This window comes from Petaurus breviceps, unplaced genomic scaffold (assembly GCF_028583685.1).
Source record: "Petaurus breviceps papuanus isolate PSGF00001 unplaced genomic scaffold, PetGlider_PUasm1.0 90535, whole genome shotgun sequence".
Classification (NCBI taxonomy): Eukaryota; Metazoa; Chordata; class Mammalia; order Diprotodontia; family Petauridae; genus Petaurus; species Petaurus breviceps.
This window is the reverse complement of record NW_027187270.1, coordinates 4,246,297-4,264,816: the sequence shown is the minus strand read 5'-3', so window position 1 is coordinate 4,264,816 and position 18,520 is coordinate 4,246,297. Positions and strand designations below refer to the sequence as shown.

The 18,520-nt window shown below is 38.0% G+C and overlaps 1 protein-coding gene across 1 annotated transcript in view; it reads left to right on the top strand.

Moving 5' to 3' along the window:
- Window positions 1-18,520, top strand: part of ABCB7 (ATP binding cassette subfamily B member 7) — a 130,383-nt gene that overhangs the window by 87,505 nt on the left and 24,358 nt on the right. Inside the window, exons 5-9 of the mRNA XM_069063110.1 lie at window positions 9,374-9,506; window positions 10,019-10,287; window positions 16,783-16,871; window positions 16,964-17,051; window positions 17,620-17,794. Coding sequence (XP_068919211.1) covers window positions 9,374-9,506; window positions 10,019-10,287; window positions 16,783-16,871; window positions 16,964-17,051; window positions 17,620-17,794 — 754 coding nt within the window. The remainder of the gene's footprint in view (window positions 1-9,373; window positions 9,507-10,018; window positions 10,288-16,782; window positions 16,872-16,963; window positions 17,052-17,619; window positions 17,795-18,520) is intronic.

The following is an 18,520-nucleotide window of genomic DNA, read 5'->3' as shown; positions in this document are numbered from 1 at the left end:
TTCCCTCCCCAAGCCAAATTCAATGAGAATAAGGTTGACCCATTCCCTTTTGCCTTCCTATTCTTCCCCTCCATTGTAACCCTTTTGCCTTGCCTCTTCTATGAGTTTACGCCATTCTGTCTCTCCCCATCTCCTCTCATTATATTCCTCTTTCACCTCTTAATTTCACCTTTTAAGTATCATCCCTTCCTATTAAATTGGTCCTGTGCCCTCTATCTATGTATACCTGTAAACATATATACACACATTCACATATGTATTCATATGCCCATATACTCATATATAGACAAATATATATATATATGTATATATATATATTTCTAATCCCTTCAACTACTGAGAAAAGTTTCATAAGTTACAATTATTGTTTTTCCATGTAGGAATGTTAATAGTTCAACTTTGATAAGTTCCTTATGATTCCTTTTCCCTGTTTACCTTCTCATGCTTCTCTTGCTTCTTGTATCTGAATGTCAAATTTTCTATTCAACTGTGGTTTTTTTCAGCAAGAATGCTTGAAAGTCCTCTATTCCACTGAATGACCCTATTTTCCCCTGAAACATGATACTCAGTTTTGCTGGGTAGGTGACTCTTGGTTTTAATCCCAGCTCCTTTGCCCTCCAGAATATCATATTCCAAGCCCTTCAATCCCTCAGTGTAGAAGCTGCCAGGTCCTGGGTTATCCTGATTGTGTTTCCACAATATTCAAATTGTTTCTTCCTGGCTGCTTATAATATTATCTCCTTGATCTGGGAATTCTGGAACCTGGCTATAATATTCCTAGGAGTTTTCTGTTTGGGATCTTTTTCAGGAGGTGATCGGTGGATTCTTTCAACCTCTATTTTGCCCTCTGGTTCTAAAACATCAGGGCAGCTTTCTTTGAGAACTTCCTGGAGGATGATTTGTAGGTTCTTACTTTGATCATGGCTTTCAGGTAGTCCAATAATTTTTAAATTATCTCTCCTGGATCTATTTTCCAGGTCAGTGGTTTTTCCCATGAGATATTTCACATTGCCTTCTATTCTTTCATTTGTTTGGATCTGTTTAATAGCATCTTGATTTCTCATAAAGTCATTAGTTTCCGTTTGCTCCAATCTAATTCTGAAGCAATGATTCTCTAAAATCTGAGGCTCACTGTGGCTGGGCTGCGCTCCCAGAGCACTGTGCTGGCTGCTTCCTGCTGGCCTGCCAGGCTGTCCTCAGTAGGAGGTTAGCTTCTCTGTGTCATTTTGTGGGTTCTGTAGCTCCAAAGTTTGTCTAGAGTAATTTTTTACATGAATTGGGGGAGGTGGGAGCTGGAGCTACACGGAAGTCCTGTTTCTACTCTGCCATCTTGACCTAGTCCAGTAATTCTTAAATTTTAGCTCTTCAATCTGTTTTTCAGATTAGTTGTTTTTCCAGTGAAACATTTCACATTCTCTTCTTTTTTTTCATTTTTTTTTATTGTTTCTTGATGTCTCATGGAGTTGTTAGCTTCCACTTGCCCAATTCTAATATTTAAGGAATTATTTTCTTCATTGATCTTTTGTACTCCTTTTCCATTTAGCCAATTCTACTTTTAAAGGACATCACTTCAGTGGATTCTTGTGCCTCTTTTACTATTTTGGAGTATTCTGATTTTTATTAAGGTGTTATTTTCTTAAGTGTTTTTTGTGCCTCCTTTACCAAGGTATTGATTCTTTTTTCACAGTTATCTTGCATCACTCTCTTTCCCCCATTTTTTCTCTACCTCTCTTATTTGATTTTTCAAATCCTTTCTTGAGCTTTTTTCAGGAATTCTTTTGGGCCTGAGACCAATTCAGTTTCTCTTTGAGGCTTTGCATGTAGCTGTTTTGACTTTGTAGTCTTCTTCTGACTTTTAACTTTATTTTTTTGGAGGGTAATTGGGGTTAAGTGACTTGCCCAAAGTCACACAGCTAGTAAGTGTGTCAAGTGTCTGAGGTCGCATTTGAACTCATGTCCTCCTGCCTTCAGGGCCCCTTCTCTATTACCTGGGCCCGCTAGCCTCCCGTTTTTAACTTTATATTAAAATTGGGCTCTGCTCCTAAGGTGAAAGAGGTACTGTCTCAGTCTTAAGGTTTTTCCTTGCTGCTATTTGTAAAACTAGTTTTGGGGGCCTGTAAATTTTCAGTTCTTGCCAGATGGTATCATTTAAGGAGAAATGTAGTTATTGCTTTCCTGGTTTGTGCCCTTTTCTGTGAAAGGCCATGCGCACTCTTCTGTACCCTGAAACTATGACCAGAGCTCTTGTACCCCTGAGGCTGCATTCTCTAAGTGTGCCAGTGCTCCTCCTCCTCCCCTGGCTGAGAACTTCAGAAGCTGCTGCCGCCACTTCAGTCCCGTTGCATACATCCTTCAAAAAAAAACTACTTACTTTTAGTTCACAACATTCAGTTCCACAAGCTTTTGAGTTCCAAATTTTCTCCCCCTCACCCCTTATGGAGGCATGCAGTCCAATATAGGTTCTACAGATACCTTCACATTAAACATTATTCAGGTTGTAAAGGATTATAACCAATGGAGTAAACAATGAGAAAGAAGAAACGAGAGAGAGCATCTCTTTCTCTGGATGTGGACATCCCTTTCCATCATGAATCCTTTGGAGTTGTCTTGAATCTCTGCATTGCTGAGAGGAGCCCAGTCTATCAAAGTTAGTCATCCCAGATACGATGTGTCTGTTATTGTGTACCATGTTCTCCTGGTTCTGCTCCCCTCACTCAGCATCAGTTTATAGAAGTCTCTCCAGGTGATTGTGAAATCTTTCTCCTCATTTCTTATAGCACAATAGTATTCCCAATTGTATACATTTTCAAGATGGTTATTATGATTTACTGTGACTCAACTGTTGGCCAAGCTTTTGGCAAAGTGCTATCTGTAAATAACATACACGGAACATCTTGCCAGGCCTATACCACAGTGAGGCTTGGAACATAGGTCAATATCTAGAGTGACCAGTCTTCATAAAATCCTATCACTTTAGGAGATGTTTCATTAAAAGAGTGTGTGTGTGTGTGTGTGTGTGTGTGTGTGCACACTCACGTGCATGTGCACACATGCACACACTTTTATTAAAAGGTTTTTACAATGTGGTTGACACCAGAATTTGTTGTTATTCCTCTGGAGTCTGGTTGATTTTTCAATCAGACTGAGAGAGTCTGAACCTGTCGCCTTGCAGGGCATGGTACAAAGCTTATCTCTTCACCCAGGCTTGCCTTGGGGAAAATGAGCTTGTATGTTCCCCTTGTGGGGAGACAGAATAAAACAGGTTTCCTATTTTTCCTGTTGACTTCCTTTACAGCTTTCAGAGCAACACAAAACAGAAATGTTTTTACCTTAGCAATTTAGCACTTTAGTGCAACTGAAGTAGTTACTAAAATAGCTTGTCTTCCCCAGGTAAGCTGAGGTAGCCATACTCACTTAGTTATGACAGAATGAGGGCCAAGAATAAATGCTTCCAGAGAAAAAAGTGACTGTCCACGTGGCAGCAAAGAGCTTTCACAGCATGAAGACATTGAACAATTCACTTCCCATCTCTGAGCCTCATGTTTTTCCTCTATAAATTGAGGGGGTTAGAATAGATGATCTTCAAGGCCCATTTCAGTACTGGTATTCTTTAAGACTAACAATGATTAAGCAATTGTGGATATCATTTTCAAGTTTAAAGGGTATCTCATCTCATGCTGCTATGAAGGGTTGTTGACTGATTTGTTTTTTTTCCAGGCTTTGTTATTGCTTAGGCCCAGTGGGATGTGGGCCAGGCCAGACTAATGATAGCCAGATTCTCTGAGGTAAAAGGGGGTGGTTTGGAAAGATTCGATAACTGAATGAAAAGATCATGTCATCACAGGATTTTAAAGGTGGAAAAAAACCTTAGATATCATGTAATTCAGCTCCTTCATTTTTACAGATGCCACAGTCCTGATAGGTGAGTAGAGTAACAGGGTATGGTAGTAGTATGCAGTAGATAAGTTGAGAACCAGATAGGCAGAGTCAGAGGACATTGGTTGACACCAGAGGCATATAAATGATTGGTTTGGGTGATTTCAGCATGGGCAAAAAGGACATTTATTCATTCAGTCACCAAACACTGATTGTGTGCAAGGCCCTGTACCAGGTACAAGGGATAGAAAGATGAAAAACCAGAGTCATTGCCCTCTGTAAAGATCTTACATTCTATTGGGGGGGAAGGGCAACACATTTACATAAAGAAGTAGATTGTGATAGCGAAAGAGGAGCGATTCAGACAAAGTGTTCTAAGAAAATTGGAGAGGTAAGAAATCACTTGTAGCTTGGTTTTGGTGTGGCTAGGGGGAAGGAATCAATGAAGGAAGGCTTTGTGAAGAAAATTGCACCTGATTTGAACTTTGAAGGAAGAATAAGATTTCCTAGATAGATATATAGAGAGAAGATGAATGCATGGAGAACATGGAAGCCTGAAGGGAACTTGAGAGTGAAGAATGAGATCAGGGAATTAATGGCATTCTTACTTGGTCTGGAAGATAGTGTGTTAAGGAGAGTAATGTGAAATAAAGCTGGAAAGCTAGATTGTAGAGGATCTTTGCTGCCAGTCTGAGGAGTTTCTATTTTATTCTGACCTTAGTAAAGAGTCATTAAAGGTTTCTGAGCAAGGAAGCGACATCATCAGAACTCTGCATTAGGAGTCTCATGGACTTGTGACATTTTTTCTCATTAACAGAAGATCACTTTGAATGCTATATGAAAGATAGATGAGAAACAGAAGAGACAAGTGGCTGGGAGAGCTATTCAAAGGCTCACGTAGTCTAGGCAAATGTTGAAGGGGTTTTGCATTAAGGTGAAAGAAATATGGGTGGAATTGAAGAACATGTGGAGAATGATACCTAACTTGTCTTATGGCAGGAGTCTGGGGGAAGACTTCAGTTTCTGGTAAGGCTAGTGAGAACAAAGGAAGACAACAATTCTAAAGGCTACCAGAGAATGGTATCAGAACAAGGGTCAAACACAGGGCAATCAGTTATTGGGACACAGAGCAAAGGGGGCTTGGTTACATGGGACTAAGTACTAGTCCGGTTTGTGTCTAGAACTGAATCCCTAACAAGGCTGATAATGCTGAACCACTTATCCTTGTATTTCTCCTGCTTGGGGCCATATTTGCATGTGAACTTATAGATAATGGTCAAGTGACTCTGACTTACAGACAGTTCAGTAGTTGATAATTTTATAATGGCTGGCATGTATCAGACCAAAATTGTATTCAGTCTTATCTTTTCTTTGAAAGACAGCATATACTCATTTAGATTACATTTGGAAAGTCAGAAATCCAATCTACTACTCTGGATGTATTGTTTTCTTTTCAAAGTTACAAACAGTTTGTTTCAATGTCACACATAACATGAAGTTGCTTCATTTTTTAAAGCTTTCCAGCATCTTCTATGCAGTTTGATGATATCGTTGGGTGTTAAAACACCTGCTTAGTTGCTAAGACACTCATATACCTTATATTGGAGCCTTGATTGGTAAGATTTAAATAGCTTTTATCAGTTGTAGCTAAAATTAGGATTGTTGTCAGTACAGACTTTATATTTAGTAAAAATGAATGGTGTAAGAATGGAATGTTAACAGGAGCTGGGATTTCTTTGTTTTTCTTAAGCCTTGCAGAATCTTCACGGGTTCTTATACTTCAATGGGTATGTGATTTCATCAATGTGGGCCCCCCTTTTAACTGTGCAGAGCACAAATCTTCCATGCCTTCTTTCACCGTGTATTTGTTCACTTTTTCCCATGAGCCTTGGTGGATTTGCTTGACATTCTGGAACTCTTAACATTACATATGTACCAAAATAGCACATGAGTTGTCTGTCTACCTGTTATCCTTTATTCTCACTATATGACTAACTTACCTCTTTTTTTCTGGTCCTATCTCTTTAATGATATTTTTTACATCACTTCTTATGTGTAAGTTACCATTGGTAATAACTGGTTTATACCTACCATATGTCTTTTCATTGGTCTTTGGGTGATTCACAATTTTGATTTCTTAGAGATTGTGGAATTTCACGTTTTGTAGTCATATAAAATTACTTGGAGAATATTAGAATTAAATAGATGTATTTTTCTTTCAGGGAAAAGCACACTTTTCCAAATGCAATTTAGCCTACACTCATCCTTTCATTTAATCCTGCCTCCATTTCATTGTCTGTCTGCAGTGTCTGCCCAAGGGTGTGTGTGTGTGTGTGTGTACATACATACACATGTGAGCACACACTAATGGACACTGGCTCTCTAGGTGTAGATATATTTCTTATAGTCTGGACAATGGTAATTATCTATTTACTTGTTCCTATATGGATAGTTAGGTCAAAGTCTTTGAGTGAATATAGAGCCTCTTGTTTAAGAGGCTTGGCAGTATTCCACAGTTTGATGCAACCAATATATTATCGTCCATTAACAGGAACATCTGGAAGACTTCTAGCTATCTATAAGGAATCCCACTTTGACTTAGACAATGCTCTGGACATTCTCCATGCGTGACAGTAGCAAATATCTTTCGCAAGCATGCGTTTCCTTATGTTAATAATCAAAAGCTAACAGAAAATAAGTTCTCTCTCTTATCTAACAGCAGGACTTCTTAACCTAGGGTTCATGAACTTTGTAGATAGGAAGGTAGGTAGGTAACTGTATTTCAATATAATAGGCTTCCTTTGCAATTCTGTGTATTTTATTCACTTAATAACATTATTCTGAGGAGTCACTGAGCTTCACTAGACTGCCTCAGAGATACCAGAAAGGATAAGAACCCTTATCATAGACATGCTAATGCCTTCCCATGCCCAATTAATTTTTTGTCCATATTGTATATATAGTCACATGTATTATTGTCCCCACTAGAATTAAAATTGTTGGGTACAGATAGTTTATTTTTTGTCTGTATATTCCCAGCACCTTTTTACAGTGCCTAGCATAGAGTAAGTGCTTAAATAAATGTTGATTGGTTGGAAATCAGAGAATCTAGTTTCAAATCACAGCTTTGCCTTATACTAGCTCTCTGACCTTGGGTGCAAGTCATTTTTCTTCTTTGGGTGTCAGTTTCTTGATCTGTTAAAATGTAGGGGTTGAACTAAATGATCTCTCATGCCCCTTCTAGGTCTGAAAATTCTGTGTGTGTGTGTGTGTGTGTGTGTGTGTGTGTGTGTGATCTGAATATATGTAAAGATACACATCTTTGTCTCCTTTACCCCTTCTCACAGTTCCACCTTGAATGCTTGATTTGATTGGCTGATTGCTGCTACAAAGAATCCTGCTGTGAATATTTTTGTATATATCGAGTTTTTGTTTCTGTCATTTATTTCCTTGGAGTATGTTCTTAATAGTGGAATTTCTTGAAATTTTACTCACTTTTCAGTAATGCCAAATTGAATCCAGAATGTTTGAACCACTAAGCAGCTTCACCCATAGCTGTATGTCTTCTCACAGTCCCTCAAACATTATCTATTACTGGGGCTTGGATTTTTTTTTTCTGTTTTTTTAGGGTCACCTTTGAGGTGAAACTCAAGTTGTTTGATTTTCATTTCCCTTATTATTAGCAACTTGTGACCTGATCATTTATGATTTTCAGTTCTTTTGAAAACAGTATATTTCTTTTGGCCATTTACCTATTACTCATTGGCTCTTGATGGGAATCAATACAAGTAACTCCAAGCATCATTCCCTAGATAAATTTTCAAAGGAAATGAATGCTCATGTTCTCAATGAATTGGATTTTTCCTCAAGTAGATTGTGAGTTTAATAGACCTCTTGCTCCTAGATAGATAGATTTAGAGCTGGAATGACCCTGAGAGGCCACATACCTAGTCCAGCCCTCTCATTTTACGAATGAAGATGCCAAGGCCCAGACAAGTCAGTGGATGTGGAGTTTACCCTGTATTTCAATCCTGTGTTGGCTTTTAAAAGCTTAATTTGTATTTTGGAGTTGATTATACTTTTTTGTTTTTGCTTTTTGGGGGGCAGTTGGGGTTAAGTGACTTGCCTAAGGTCACACGGGTAGTTTTTGTGTTAAGTGTCCGAGATTGGATTTGAACTCAGGTTCTCCTGACTCCAGGTCCGGTGCTCTATTCACTGTGCCACCTAGCCACCCTTGATTATACTTTTTACTCATGTCTATTATAGCACATTTTAGTTGCTGATATTTAGTTTTAAATATTGTCAGTTTTACCGTCATTTGAATGAACTGTGACTATGTATTGAGGTAGTTTCGTTTTCAATTTTTCATTCAGAAGCATTAATTGAATCTACACATACAGGGAATTGTGCTTGACACTTAGGGGATTAAGGAAGCCCTTGTTAAAGGAACTCGAAGTTAAAGTCACATCATCATAGGAATTAGAAGAAACCTTCAGAGTTGTCCAGTCCTATCTTCCCATTTTACAGCCCCTCATTTCACTCTCTGGATTTCTTTTCCCACATATGGACACTTACTCTCTCACTTCCAGGTCCCTCTTAGACAGTAAACTCCTCAAGGGTACTGGACTGGTTTGGTTGTTCTTATTTGTATCCTCAGCACTTACTTAGCGCAGTGCCTGCCACATAGTAAGTGCTTACTTAAATGTTTGCTTGCTCTGTCTATCTTGGAAAGGCCTGAGACAGGAAAAAATTTTGCCAAAAGCCACATGGATAGAAGAGATCCAGGGCTAGAACCTAGAAACTTTGACTAAGTCAGAGGTCACATGCCATCTTTACTTCTCAACAAAGGACACCCTGCCCTCAGGGAGCTTGTAGTCCACCAGGGCAGAAAGATGTACACAATTATCTACAGGAAAAGGCAATACAAGGTAGTCCATTAGACTATGAGCTCCCTGAGAGCAGCGAATAGGTCTTTTTATCCCCAGCGCTTAGTGTAGTGCCTGGCATATATTAGTCACTTAATAAATGTTTATTGATTTGGACCTGTATGATAAGAATGATATAAGTGAAGAATTATAGGAGGAAAAATTACTACCAATATGATCTTGGGGAAAATTTCCTAACTTCTCTGGGCTTTAGCTGTCTCAACTATAAAATGGAAAGATTGGGCTAAGATTATCTCCAAGGCTTCTTCTAGCTCTAAATCCCATGATCCTATTGATCACTTCTGGTTTGGGTGAACTGGGAAGTCTTCATGGAGGAAGACATTTAATCATTTTTATAGCATTGTGAGTGAATATTACAGATTGGGGTCAGTGGGCACTATAATCGCTGGGGTGATTGCTCCCAATGTCAAGTATTTTTTTCTGTTTTAACTGTCCTGTCATTGAGTGGCTAAATTACAAATAAGATGACAGGTACTAATATAATATAAATATTTATACATTTATGAATAAATATTTCAGCATAATATGTATAATTGCCTTTTATTTTTAAGGCCATGAATATAGTAGTTCCCTTCATGTTTAAATATGCAGTCGACAACCTCAACCAGATGTCAGGAGACATGTTAAACTTGAGTGATGCACCAAATACAATTGCCACCGTGGCAACAGCAGTTCTGATTGGCTGTAAGTATTCTTTCATCTGTCTACAGGTGTTAATTTTCTTCTGGAAGGAGTTTGTCATAGATGAGCTGACATAACCTTTTCACTACTAACAGAACTTAGCATTTAATGTGTTTGTTATTCTTTTGGGTGGTTTTGTTTAGTTTTTAAACCTCATGTTAATTAATATCCATTCCCAGATTCTGCAGCCTGAGTTAAATTTTTCAAGTCTTAGAACAAAATATAAATACATCACGGCAAAAACTTCCAATAATAAACGTCCTTTTAAGATCCCTTCCACAGTGAAGTACATTTTTATTTATGGACTGTTAGGTAAAATCTGTAAGTGTACATGAGTTCTTGGTGGATCTTAGTTCCACCCAGTTAATGAATGTACTAATTGTGCATTAGTTCTTAGTACTCTTCCAGTGTCTCTGCCCACAATATGGAAAGTTCAGAATAAGAATATCCTTGTCATAGGTGTTTGTGTTTTTCATTTCCTTCCTTTGAATTATTTGTCTGAAATATTCTTTTAGATGGTGTGTCACGAGCTGGAGCTGCCCTGTTTAATGAAGTGCGAAATGCAGTATTTGGGAAAGTGGCCCAAAATTCAATCCGAAGAATAGCCAGGAATGTCTTTCTCCACCTTCACAACTTGGATCTGGGCTTCCACCTGAGCAGACAGACGGGAGCTCTGTCAAAGGCTATTGACAGAGGAACGAGGGGTATCAGTTTTGTCCTGAGTGCTTTAGTATTTAATCTTCTTCCCATCATGTTTGAAGTGACCCTTGTCAGCGGGATTTTGGTAAGTGCTAACTTCATTCATACCCAAAACTTATTTGCATGTCAAATGCAATCTCTTTAATAGTTATTTGCTGTTTCAGGTTCATATGCTATTCATTGCTTATAGGTTGAAAAGCCAGGTGTTCCATTATGAGCCTGAAGAATAATTTCATTTATATACAAGTCCTGTTTTATTACCACAAACTCCAATAGATTGCCCAACTTATTTTGTTACTAATTTTGTTAAATCAAATGTTTCTTGAAATTTGGGTCAGGGGTCTTTAAAACCTTGGACATAACCTTCATCCCTTTGTTGCAGATGTCTAGGACCTCAGTGGGATATTGCACATATTATAAGCCATGTAGAACTATAAGTTGGTTAATTTTACTAAAGTGCTTTTTAAAAATATTTTAAAATATTTGTTATAAAGATTGGCTCGCTGGGTAGAAGGAGTGTTTTCATAAATGAATAGTATTTTAAAAAGGTCAAATCAAAATAATATAATAAAAAAAACTCTTGGAATAATAGGGTTTGATTCATTTTAGAATTTCTAAGCTTCTCCTCATAGCATTTTAAAGCAAACTGAATATTTCTATTTTTTATTTCACTGATGCCTTTTCTTTTTATATCACATTCATTTCTTAGTATAGCCCTCTTCTTTTCCCCTACTCAGTGAGCTTTCCCATTGTAACAGAGATTTGAAAAAGTTCAGCACAACCAACTACCACATCTTATATCTGACAGTATATATAGTATTCTATAGCTGTAGCTCCCCATTTCAGCAATGAAGACAGGAAAATGTTTTTTTCACCTCTTCTCTGAGGTCATTATGTAACATTCAGGCATACCAAATATTTCAGAGCTAAAGGTTTTGTACTTCAAAGTAATTTTTTGTTTATGTTTAAGTTTATTTCATTACATTATTATCAAAATCAATGTAGTAATTAAATTCAGTTCAGCAAACTTTATGAAAAACTATGTGTGCTAGGGATCAAGACAGAAAAAACAATTCCTGCTTTTAATGGTCTTATATTTTGTTTGCTGTCAGAGAGGGGACCTGAGTAACATACACAGAAAAGTGAATATAGATCAATTAATAACTAATCAACAGGATTTTTTTTAGCTTTAAAAAAACAATGTACATTAATGACGAAGGCTAGACTAGCGACTTAGTTTTAAGAAAAACATCAAAAAAATACATTGAAAAAAAGGAAAAAAAAGAAAAACATCTGAAGAAAAAGAAAACAGTATATGATACTAAGTCCTGTACACACACCCCCACCACCACCACCACAAAAAGAGGCTGGACAGCCAAGGCAGGGCTTGACATAGATATCTAATAGGCACTTTTAAAGCCTGTGGGATTTGTCTGGAGCTTCACAGTATGTGCATGTTCCATGGATTGTCAATGTTGGTTCTCCCAGCAGGGTCAGGATAGATAGTAGCATGGTGCTGATGCTAGGGCTGACCACTTGTCTTTGAGGATGTTCAAACAGATATTGCCTTGGGTGTTCACGCTGAGATGGTAATGGTGTGGCAAATTTCATAGTTGGACTATCATATAAGTAGTTACCAGGGAACACTAGGGAGAGTTTGTACTTTAGGTCTCAAGAGCCTTGGGACATAGGGCTATTATTAAATCCCATTTTACAGTTGAGGAAACTGAGACAGACAGGTGAAATCCCTTGCCCTGGCTCAGTCACACAGCTATGAAGTGTCTGAGGTGAGATTTGAATTTAAGTCTTTCTAGTGATTACTAGGGCCAGCATTCTAGCCGCTATGCCATTTACTTCCCTCTAGCTCGTGCTGCCCTAGATTGTGAAGGGTTTTAAATGTAAAGCAGAGGCATTTATATTTTATCTTAAAGGCAATTGGGAGCCATTGGAGCTATATCAAGGGAGGAGTGGTATGGTCACACATGTGCTTTAGAAATATAAGTGATTGTATCTGTAATGACTGTCTTTGATAGACTGGGCTCCCCTCAGCAACACAAGGTTATAAGACAACTCCAAATGATGCATGATTGAAAAGGCAAGGCTATCCACATCCAGAGAAAGAGTCAGAATGCAGATTGAAGCAAACTACTTACTCTCTTTTTTTCATTTTGTTTTGTTTTTTCTTTCTTGTTCCATTGGTTATAATTCTTCTTTACAACTTGACCAATATTTAATGTGAAGGTATATGTAAAACCTGTATTGGATTTCATGCCGCCATGGGTGGGGGGGGGCACAAGAAAATTTGGAACTCAAAAACTTGTGGAACTGAATGTTATAAACTAATAGTAAATAAATTTTTTAAAAAGTAAAAAATATATATATGTTTGATGGCTAGGATCAGGAAGCTATTGTAGTAGTCCAGGCAAGAAATTATGAGACCTGAACTACAGTTGTTGTGATGTGAGTAGAAAGAAAGGGATAGATACCAGAGACATTGCAGAGGTCAAGTCAGCTAGATTGGATGTGAAGGATAAGGGAGGGTAAGGAGTTGAGGATGACCTGGTTGTAAACCAGGCCTGTACAACACATGGCCTGAGAGCCACTTTTGGCCTGACAAGGTGACCCATGGGTGGTATGTTGTGAAGGCCTGTTATAAACCTTGACAACAAGAAAGATGGTCATCCCCTTGTCAGGAATACATGGACTCTTTCTGCACTGGTGAAGGTTGCAACTCATCCCTGCCTTCTTGCTCTATGGGGTTGCTGTATATAGTCTGCCATAGAGGATCCATCTAATGTGCTGGAGGCCTTCCTCTGGGTCTTTTAATATTTTTATTTTTAGGTGCCAGTACAGCTCTTGGACTGTCCATCTCTTATCCTTCCCTCACCATACGTGACCAGTCAACTTTTCTGATCGTGCATGTCATTAACAATGTCTTAAATGCCACATTGATAACACGCCATAACCTCCTTAGTCTCATCATAAATCTTTCTATTGCCCTTGAGATCACCCACAAATTTGATTCTTTAGAGAGCGTGGTATTCCATGCTTCTCAGCTATATAGCAGCACCAGGAGGATATTGGTAGAGGAAAGATGGGCTTTTGCAAAAGTAAAGGTACAGTTTGTGATCATTGAAATAGCTGTCTGATTTTGTACATTCAGGTTTTTTCACTCTTCTAATCAGTTCTCAGCCTGCATGAGGGAACTTTTTTTTTACCGACAGTAATTTCTTTAGGTGTTATTTTGGATTTATTTGTAGTTTTTCAGTTTTAAATCTTCCTCTTATAATTTTTATTAGAACAATTTTATTCAATTGCAGTTGGAAAATGAGTTTTTTTAATTTTATTTTTTATTCTGAACTTAAACCAAAAAAGAACATTTTCATATATACAGCAGAATACAAAAAGCGGATTTTGTATGAAGTCCATTTTTTAAAATGTAATAAATTCTATATGTTACTTTCAAAAGCTGTCCTGCTTATCTGTACTTCTTTCTGTACTTCCTTCTGTTTTCTATAGTGTATTTTTTAAAAAGTGTTGCAATGGCGCTCTTTTGAGGGGCATTGTTATGCTAACCTCCTTTTTTTCCCCCACATACTTCCATTTCTTCCCCTGCCCTCACTCCTACTCATGAACTTCATGCAGAAAAAAAGGAAGAAAAAAATCCTTGTAATAACTAAGTAGAATCAAACAAAATGAATCCACAGTAGTAGCCATGTCCAAAGATGAGTATCTCTGCATCTTGTTTCCATAACTTCTCTATAACCTGCTTCATCATAGGTACTGTGAAGAAAGAGTCGGTCATTCCATTGGTCGAAATTTGAAAGTCTTAAGAAGTTGTTTTTCTTTACGGTGTTGTTCTGTATACATTTGGTTCTGTTTACTTCTCTTTGTCAGTTTGTAGTCAGTCCATTTCAGGATTTTCTGCTCTCACCTCTTTTGCCATTTCTTATGGTAGAATAATACTCCTTTATATTTATATATTACCATTTGTCCAGCCATTTCCCAGTGGTGTAAGAGGCAATACAAGGAACCCCCTTAAATTATAGTTGTTTTCCAACCCATGCAGCCTCTTCTCTTCACCACCCCCTCCCTCCATCCCTTCTTTTGATTCAAGAGGCTTATTTTGCTTGTGACTGTTTCCTTTCTGGTATTATCTTCTCTCTGGTTTCTGCTTCCTTCACCCTGCCCATCCCACTCCCCATCTCAGTTTGTTTTCTGGTTGAGTTTGCTGTATTTCCATACCGAACTCTTATGTGTTCAACTCTCCTTTGTCAGTTTTAGAAAGAGTGAGGTATATCTGATACCCATTCCCTCCCACTCCTTCCTCCATATTTATGTATGCTCATGTATTACAGTTATGAGAAAGAGCAAGGTCCGGCTTCCTCCTTTCTACATTAATATCTTCCTTCTTTTATCTTCCCTTCTCTTCCCCTCTTCAAACCCTCAGAACAGATCCAGTCCACTTTCCACAGAACCAATCCACTTTCCAAGATGTCTGTATTTCTTATTTAACTTCCTCAGTACCCTTTGAAGACATTAAGGTTCTGAAAGGACCCTTGTTCCTTCCACCTCGATTAGAATATTAGCACATCATCATAAAAAGTTTCTTATTACTCAAATAAATTTGTCTAGTTTCTAGGTTTTTCTGGACTCTTTTTTTTTTTTTGCCTTTTGGAGGGGAGAAGGTAGGACGATGGGGGTTAAGTGACCTTCCCAAGGTCACATGGCTAGTAAGTGTTAAGTGTCCGAGGCTGGGTTTGAACTCACGTTCCTCCTGAGTCCAGGGCTGGTGCTCTATTCTCTATGCCACCTAGCCACTCCTGGACTCTCTTATATTTGTATTTCAGAGTTTCTGTTCATCTCTAGTTTCTTTATCAAGAATACTTAAAAGTGGGGCGGCTACGTGGCACAGTGAATAGAACACACCCTGAAGTCAGAAGGACCTGAGTTCAAATTTGGCCTCAGACACCTGACACTTACTAGCCATGTGACCTTGGGCAAGTCACTTAACCCCAATTGCCCTGCCTTCCACCCTCCAAAAAAAATAGAATAAAGTCTCTTAATATTAAAAAAAAAAATGCTTACGAGTCCTCTGTTCTGTTAAAGATCTGTTCTTTTGCTATAGAATTATACTTGGTTTTTCAGGTAAGTTATTCTTGATTGTAGGCCTTTAATTTTTGCCTTTTGGAATAATGTGTATTCCAAGATCTCTTGGGTTTTTGGTTTTGTTTTGTTTTGTTTTTTAAGGAAATTCCCAGGTCTTGTGTGGTCCTGACCAAAATTCCTTGCTACTTGAATTACTCCTTTCTAAAATGCCTGAAGTATTTTTTCTTTGATGTGAGAGCTCTGAATTTTATCTATGACATATCTAGGGCTTTTCCTTTTGGCATTCTTTTCGTGAAATGCTCAGCGGATTCTTTCTATCTTTACCTTGCTCTCTGATTCTAATAGATCTGGATAATTTTCATTTGTGATTTCTTGAAATATAGCATCCAGACTTTTTTAAGGGGAAAGGTGATATCATGGTTTTTAAATGATTTTAAAATATCCTCTACCTGACCTATTTACAAGGTCATTTGTTTTTAATGACATTTATCTTATATTTTCTTTTATTTTCTCCAATCTTTTGATTTTGTTCTAATATTTTTTACTCTGATGGAGCCACTGATTTCTCTTTGGTCTAGTCTAGTTTTTAGGGATTCTATTTATTATGTAAAGTTTATCACTTTCTTTTAATGTGTTTTTTTATCCTACTTCTTTATTCTAGTATCCTTGCTAAGAAAACCCCTAATGGGGTCACAAAGAGTAGTACATGACTGAAAAATGACTGAATGACAACTTTTATTTCATTCTTTTAACAGTTCATTTCTTCTAGGTATTCCATTTTTTCCTTTGAGTAGCTACTGTTACTATGGAGTTAGATTTGTAACTTTTTCATACTGGTCATTGTTTTCTTTGATATATTCATCTCTCCAGCTTTATTTCCTAAATTGGGGTTTTGTTGCAGGAACAGGTTCTACTGTACTGTTGTGCTTTTGGGTGAGGTAGTCAAACCCTGCTTGGTCTTCCTTGATTTCCTTAGAGCTTACCTCCATCTCCCATTTTTTAGGCCAGACTGGATCTTTGAGGTAAGGAGGTCCTAGGTCTTCAAGGCTTTCTCTGGTGTCTCAGCACAGAGTAATAAGGAGAGACATCAGAGTCCCTGGACCTGTGCTCTCCTGAGTACTGAGGCACTGAGCTGCCTTGGGATTCAGAGTGTTGCAGGCTACTGCGGAGTGGTCCCTGGCCATCTCTGGATTGGGTTGGTTCTTGCTTTATTAGAGGGCCCTCCCTTTAATATTGCCCTTAGGCTTCTGGCTGACTTTTTATTGCATTATTGGAGCAGAAGAAGTCACTGTCATTTATCTTTGGATTTCTTGGTCATTACTTGATCTGGTGTAAAGTTCAGGATTTTGCTGGAGTAAGTATGCAGGAGCTCAGCAGCCTGCCTCCTGTCCAGACAGCCATCTTGGCAGGAAGTGAGTTTCTTTTCTACAAGAAACAGTACCTATTTCTTGTTTCTCTCTTTCTCCCCCAGTATTACAGATGTGGTGCCCAGTTTGCACTTGTCACCTTGGGAACACTGAGTGCATACACAGCTTACACAGTTGCAGTCACACGGTGGAGGTAAGCTATGCCCCAGAAGCCAGTTGGGATTTAGAGATATGTTCCCTTGGCGGAACAGATTGTTCATGGCTTTGCCCATTTTTGTTTTACAGAACTAAATTTAGAATAGAAATGAACAAGGCAGATAATGATGCAGGTAATGCTGCCATAGACTCGCTGCTGAACTATGAAACTGTGAAGGTAATGCATAAATTTAGGCTTTTCTCTACACTTAGCACTGTTTCTAAGACCTAGTACAAGGCAGATATCTTCCCAATTTTCCAGGAATGTTGTGGAATATCAATTGGGACTGGAGGAATAGCAAGTTTTCATGAAAGTTGTCTCTTCCTTGGGGAGTGCCTTATTTTTAGTTTGGTGCCATCTTAAAATTTCACCTTTAAATGAACTTCTAAGTGATGAAAGTATGATGACCAACTTGATTCAGAATGAAAAACATAGCTCGTTCTTGAGGCATCTTTTAAATGCTATTCTCTATGTTAAAGAACCAGTGTTTTTTTACATCTCCTGGCCTGTAACAATCAGCTTAAAAGTGTACCTATGACAACATGCAGGAATAGGTAGTAACAGTGTTAAAAGTTAGACTTATAAAGTGGGGGAAAGTATAGGATCATGTTGTATCTGGTAAGGTTGATGATTGAGCAAGTGTCCCAAGGATTTCAGAATACAGATTGCAAATTATGTTTACTGCTGTGGCTGTGGGGTGCATATATGCTCTTTCTCAAGGTAATTGTTCTTGTATGTCCTGTAGTATTTTAATAATGAAAAGTATGAAGCAGAGAGATATGATGGATTCTTGAAGTCTTATGAAGCAGCCTCCCTGAAGAGCACTTCTACCCTGGCTATGCTCAACTTTGGACAAAATGCTATTTTCAGTGTTGGCCTAACAACCATAATGGTTCTTGCCAGCCATGGAATTATGGCAGGTAATGGATACCTTTACCTTCTGTCTTCTTTTTATCTTTATGAACAAAGACAAATATACGGCTACATATGCCCTTGTTGGCTGTGAAATGCATGTAACAAAGAACAACCTTAATACAGTTGGGGAATTTTTCTTGGTTGAAATGGAACATTTTCCCGATTGTTTCTGATGCTTTTCCTTTAATAACTTTTTTTTTAACCTAGTACTACATCCTCTACTACACTTCACTATTAACTGGCTTTACTATTTGTCTATGTTGTGTGTCTATAGTATCTGGGTCTTATATGACAAGAGTGTTTTATGAGCTGCCAGGGTTTCTCATTTATCCTCTTGGCCTGCCAGGTTATGGAATTTGATAATTAGATGACAAGATTCAAAATGGGCCCTGGTCAAAACAAAGGCGTCAATAACAACTAATTTTTTAAATGGGGCCCAAAAGATAAGTAGTGCTCTTTCTCTTTCTTTGTTTCATTTGCCCCATTTTCAAGGTTTCTTGCAAGTACTCTTCATCTTCATCATTTCATTCATTTGTTTTAACCTTGATAGAAGATATGTCATTCCCAAACATGAGTTAAAGTCATAAATGAAGACTTAACCACTGATCCATTAGCATCTCCTCAGGTTCTTTTTTTTTTTTTTTCTTTAGAGGGGGGAAGGCAGGGCAGTTGGGGTTAAGTGACTTGCCCAAGGTCACACGGCTAGTTTTTGTGTTAAGTGTCTGAGGCTG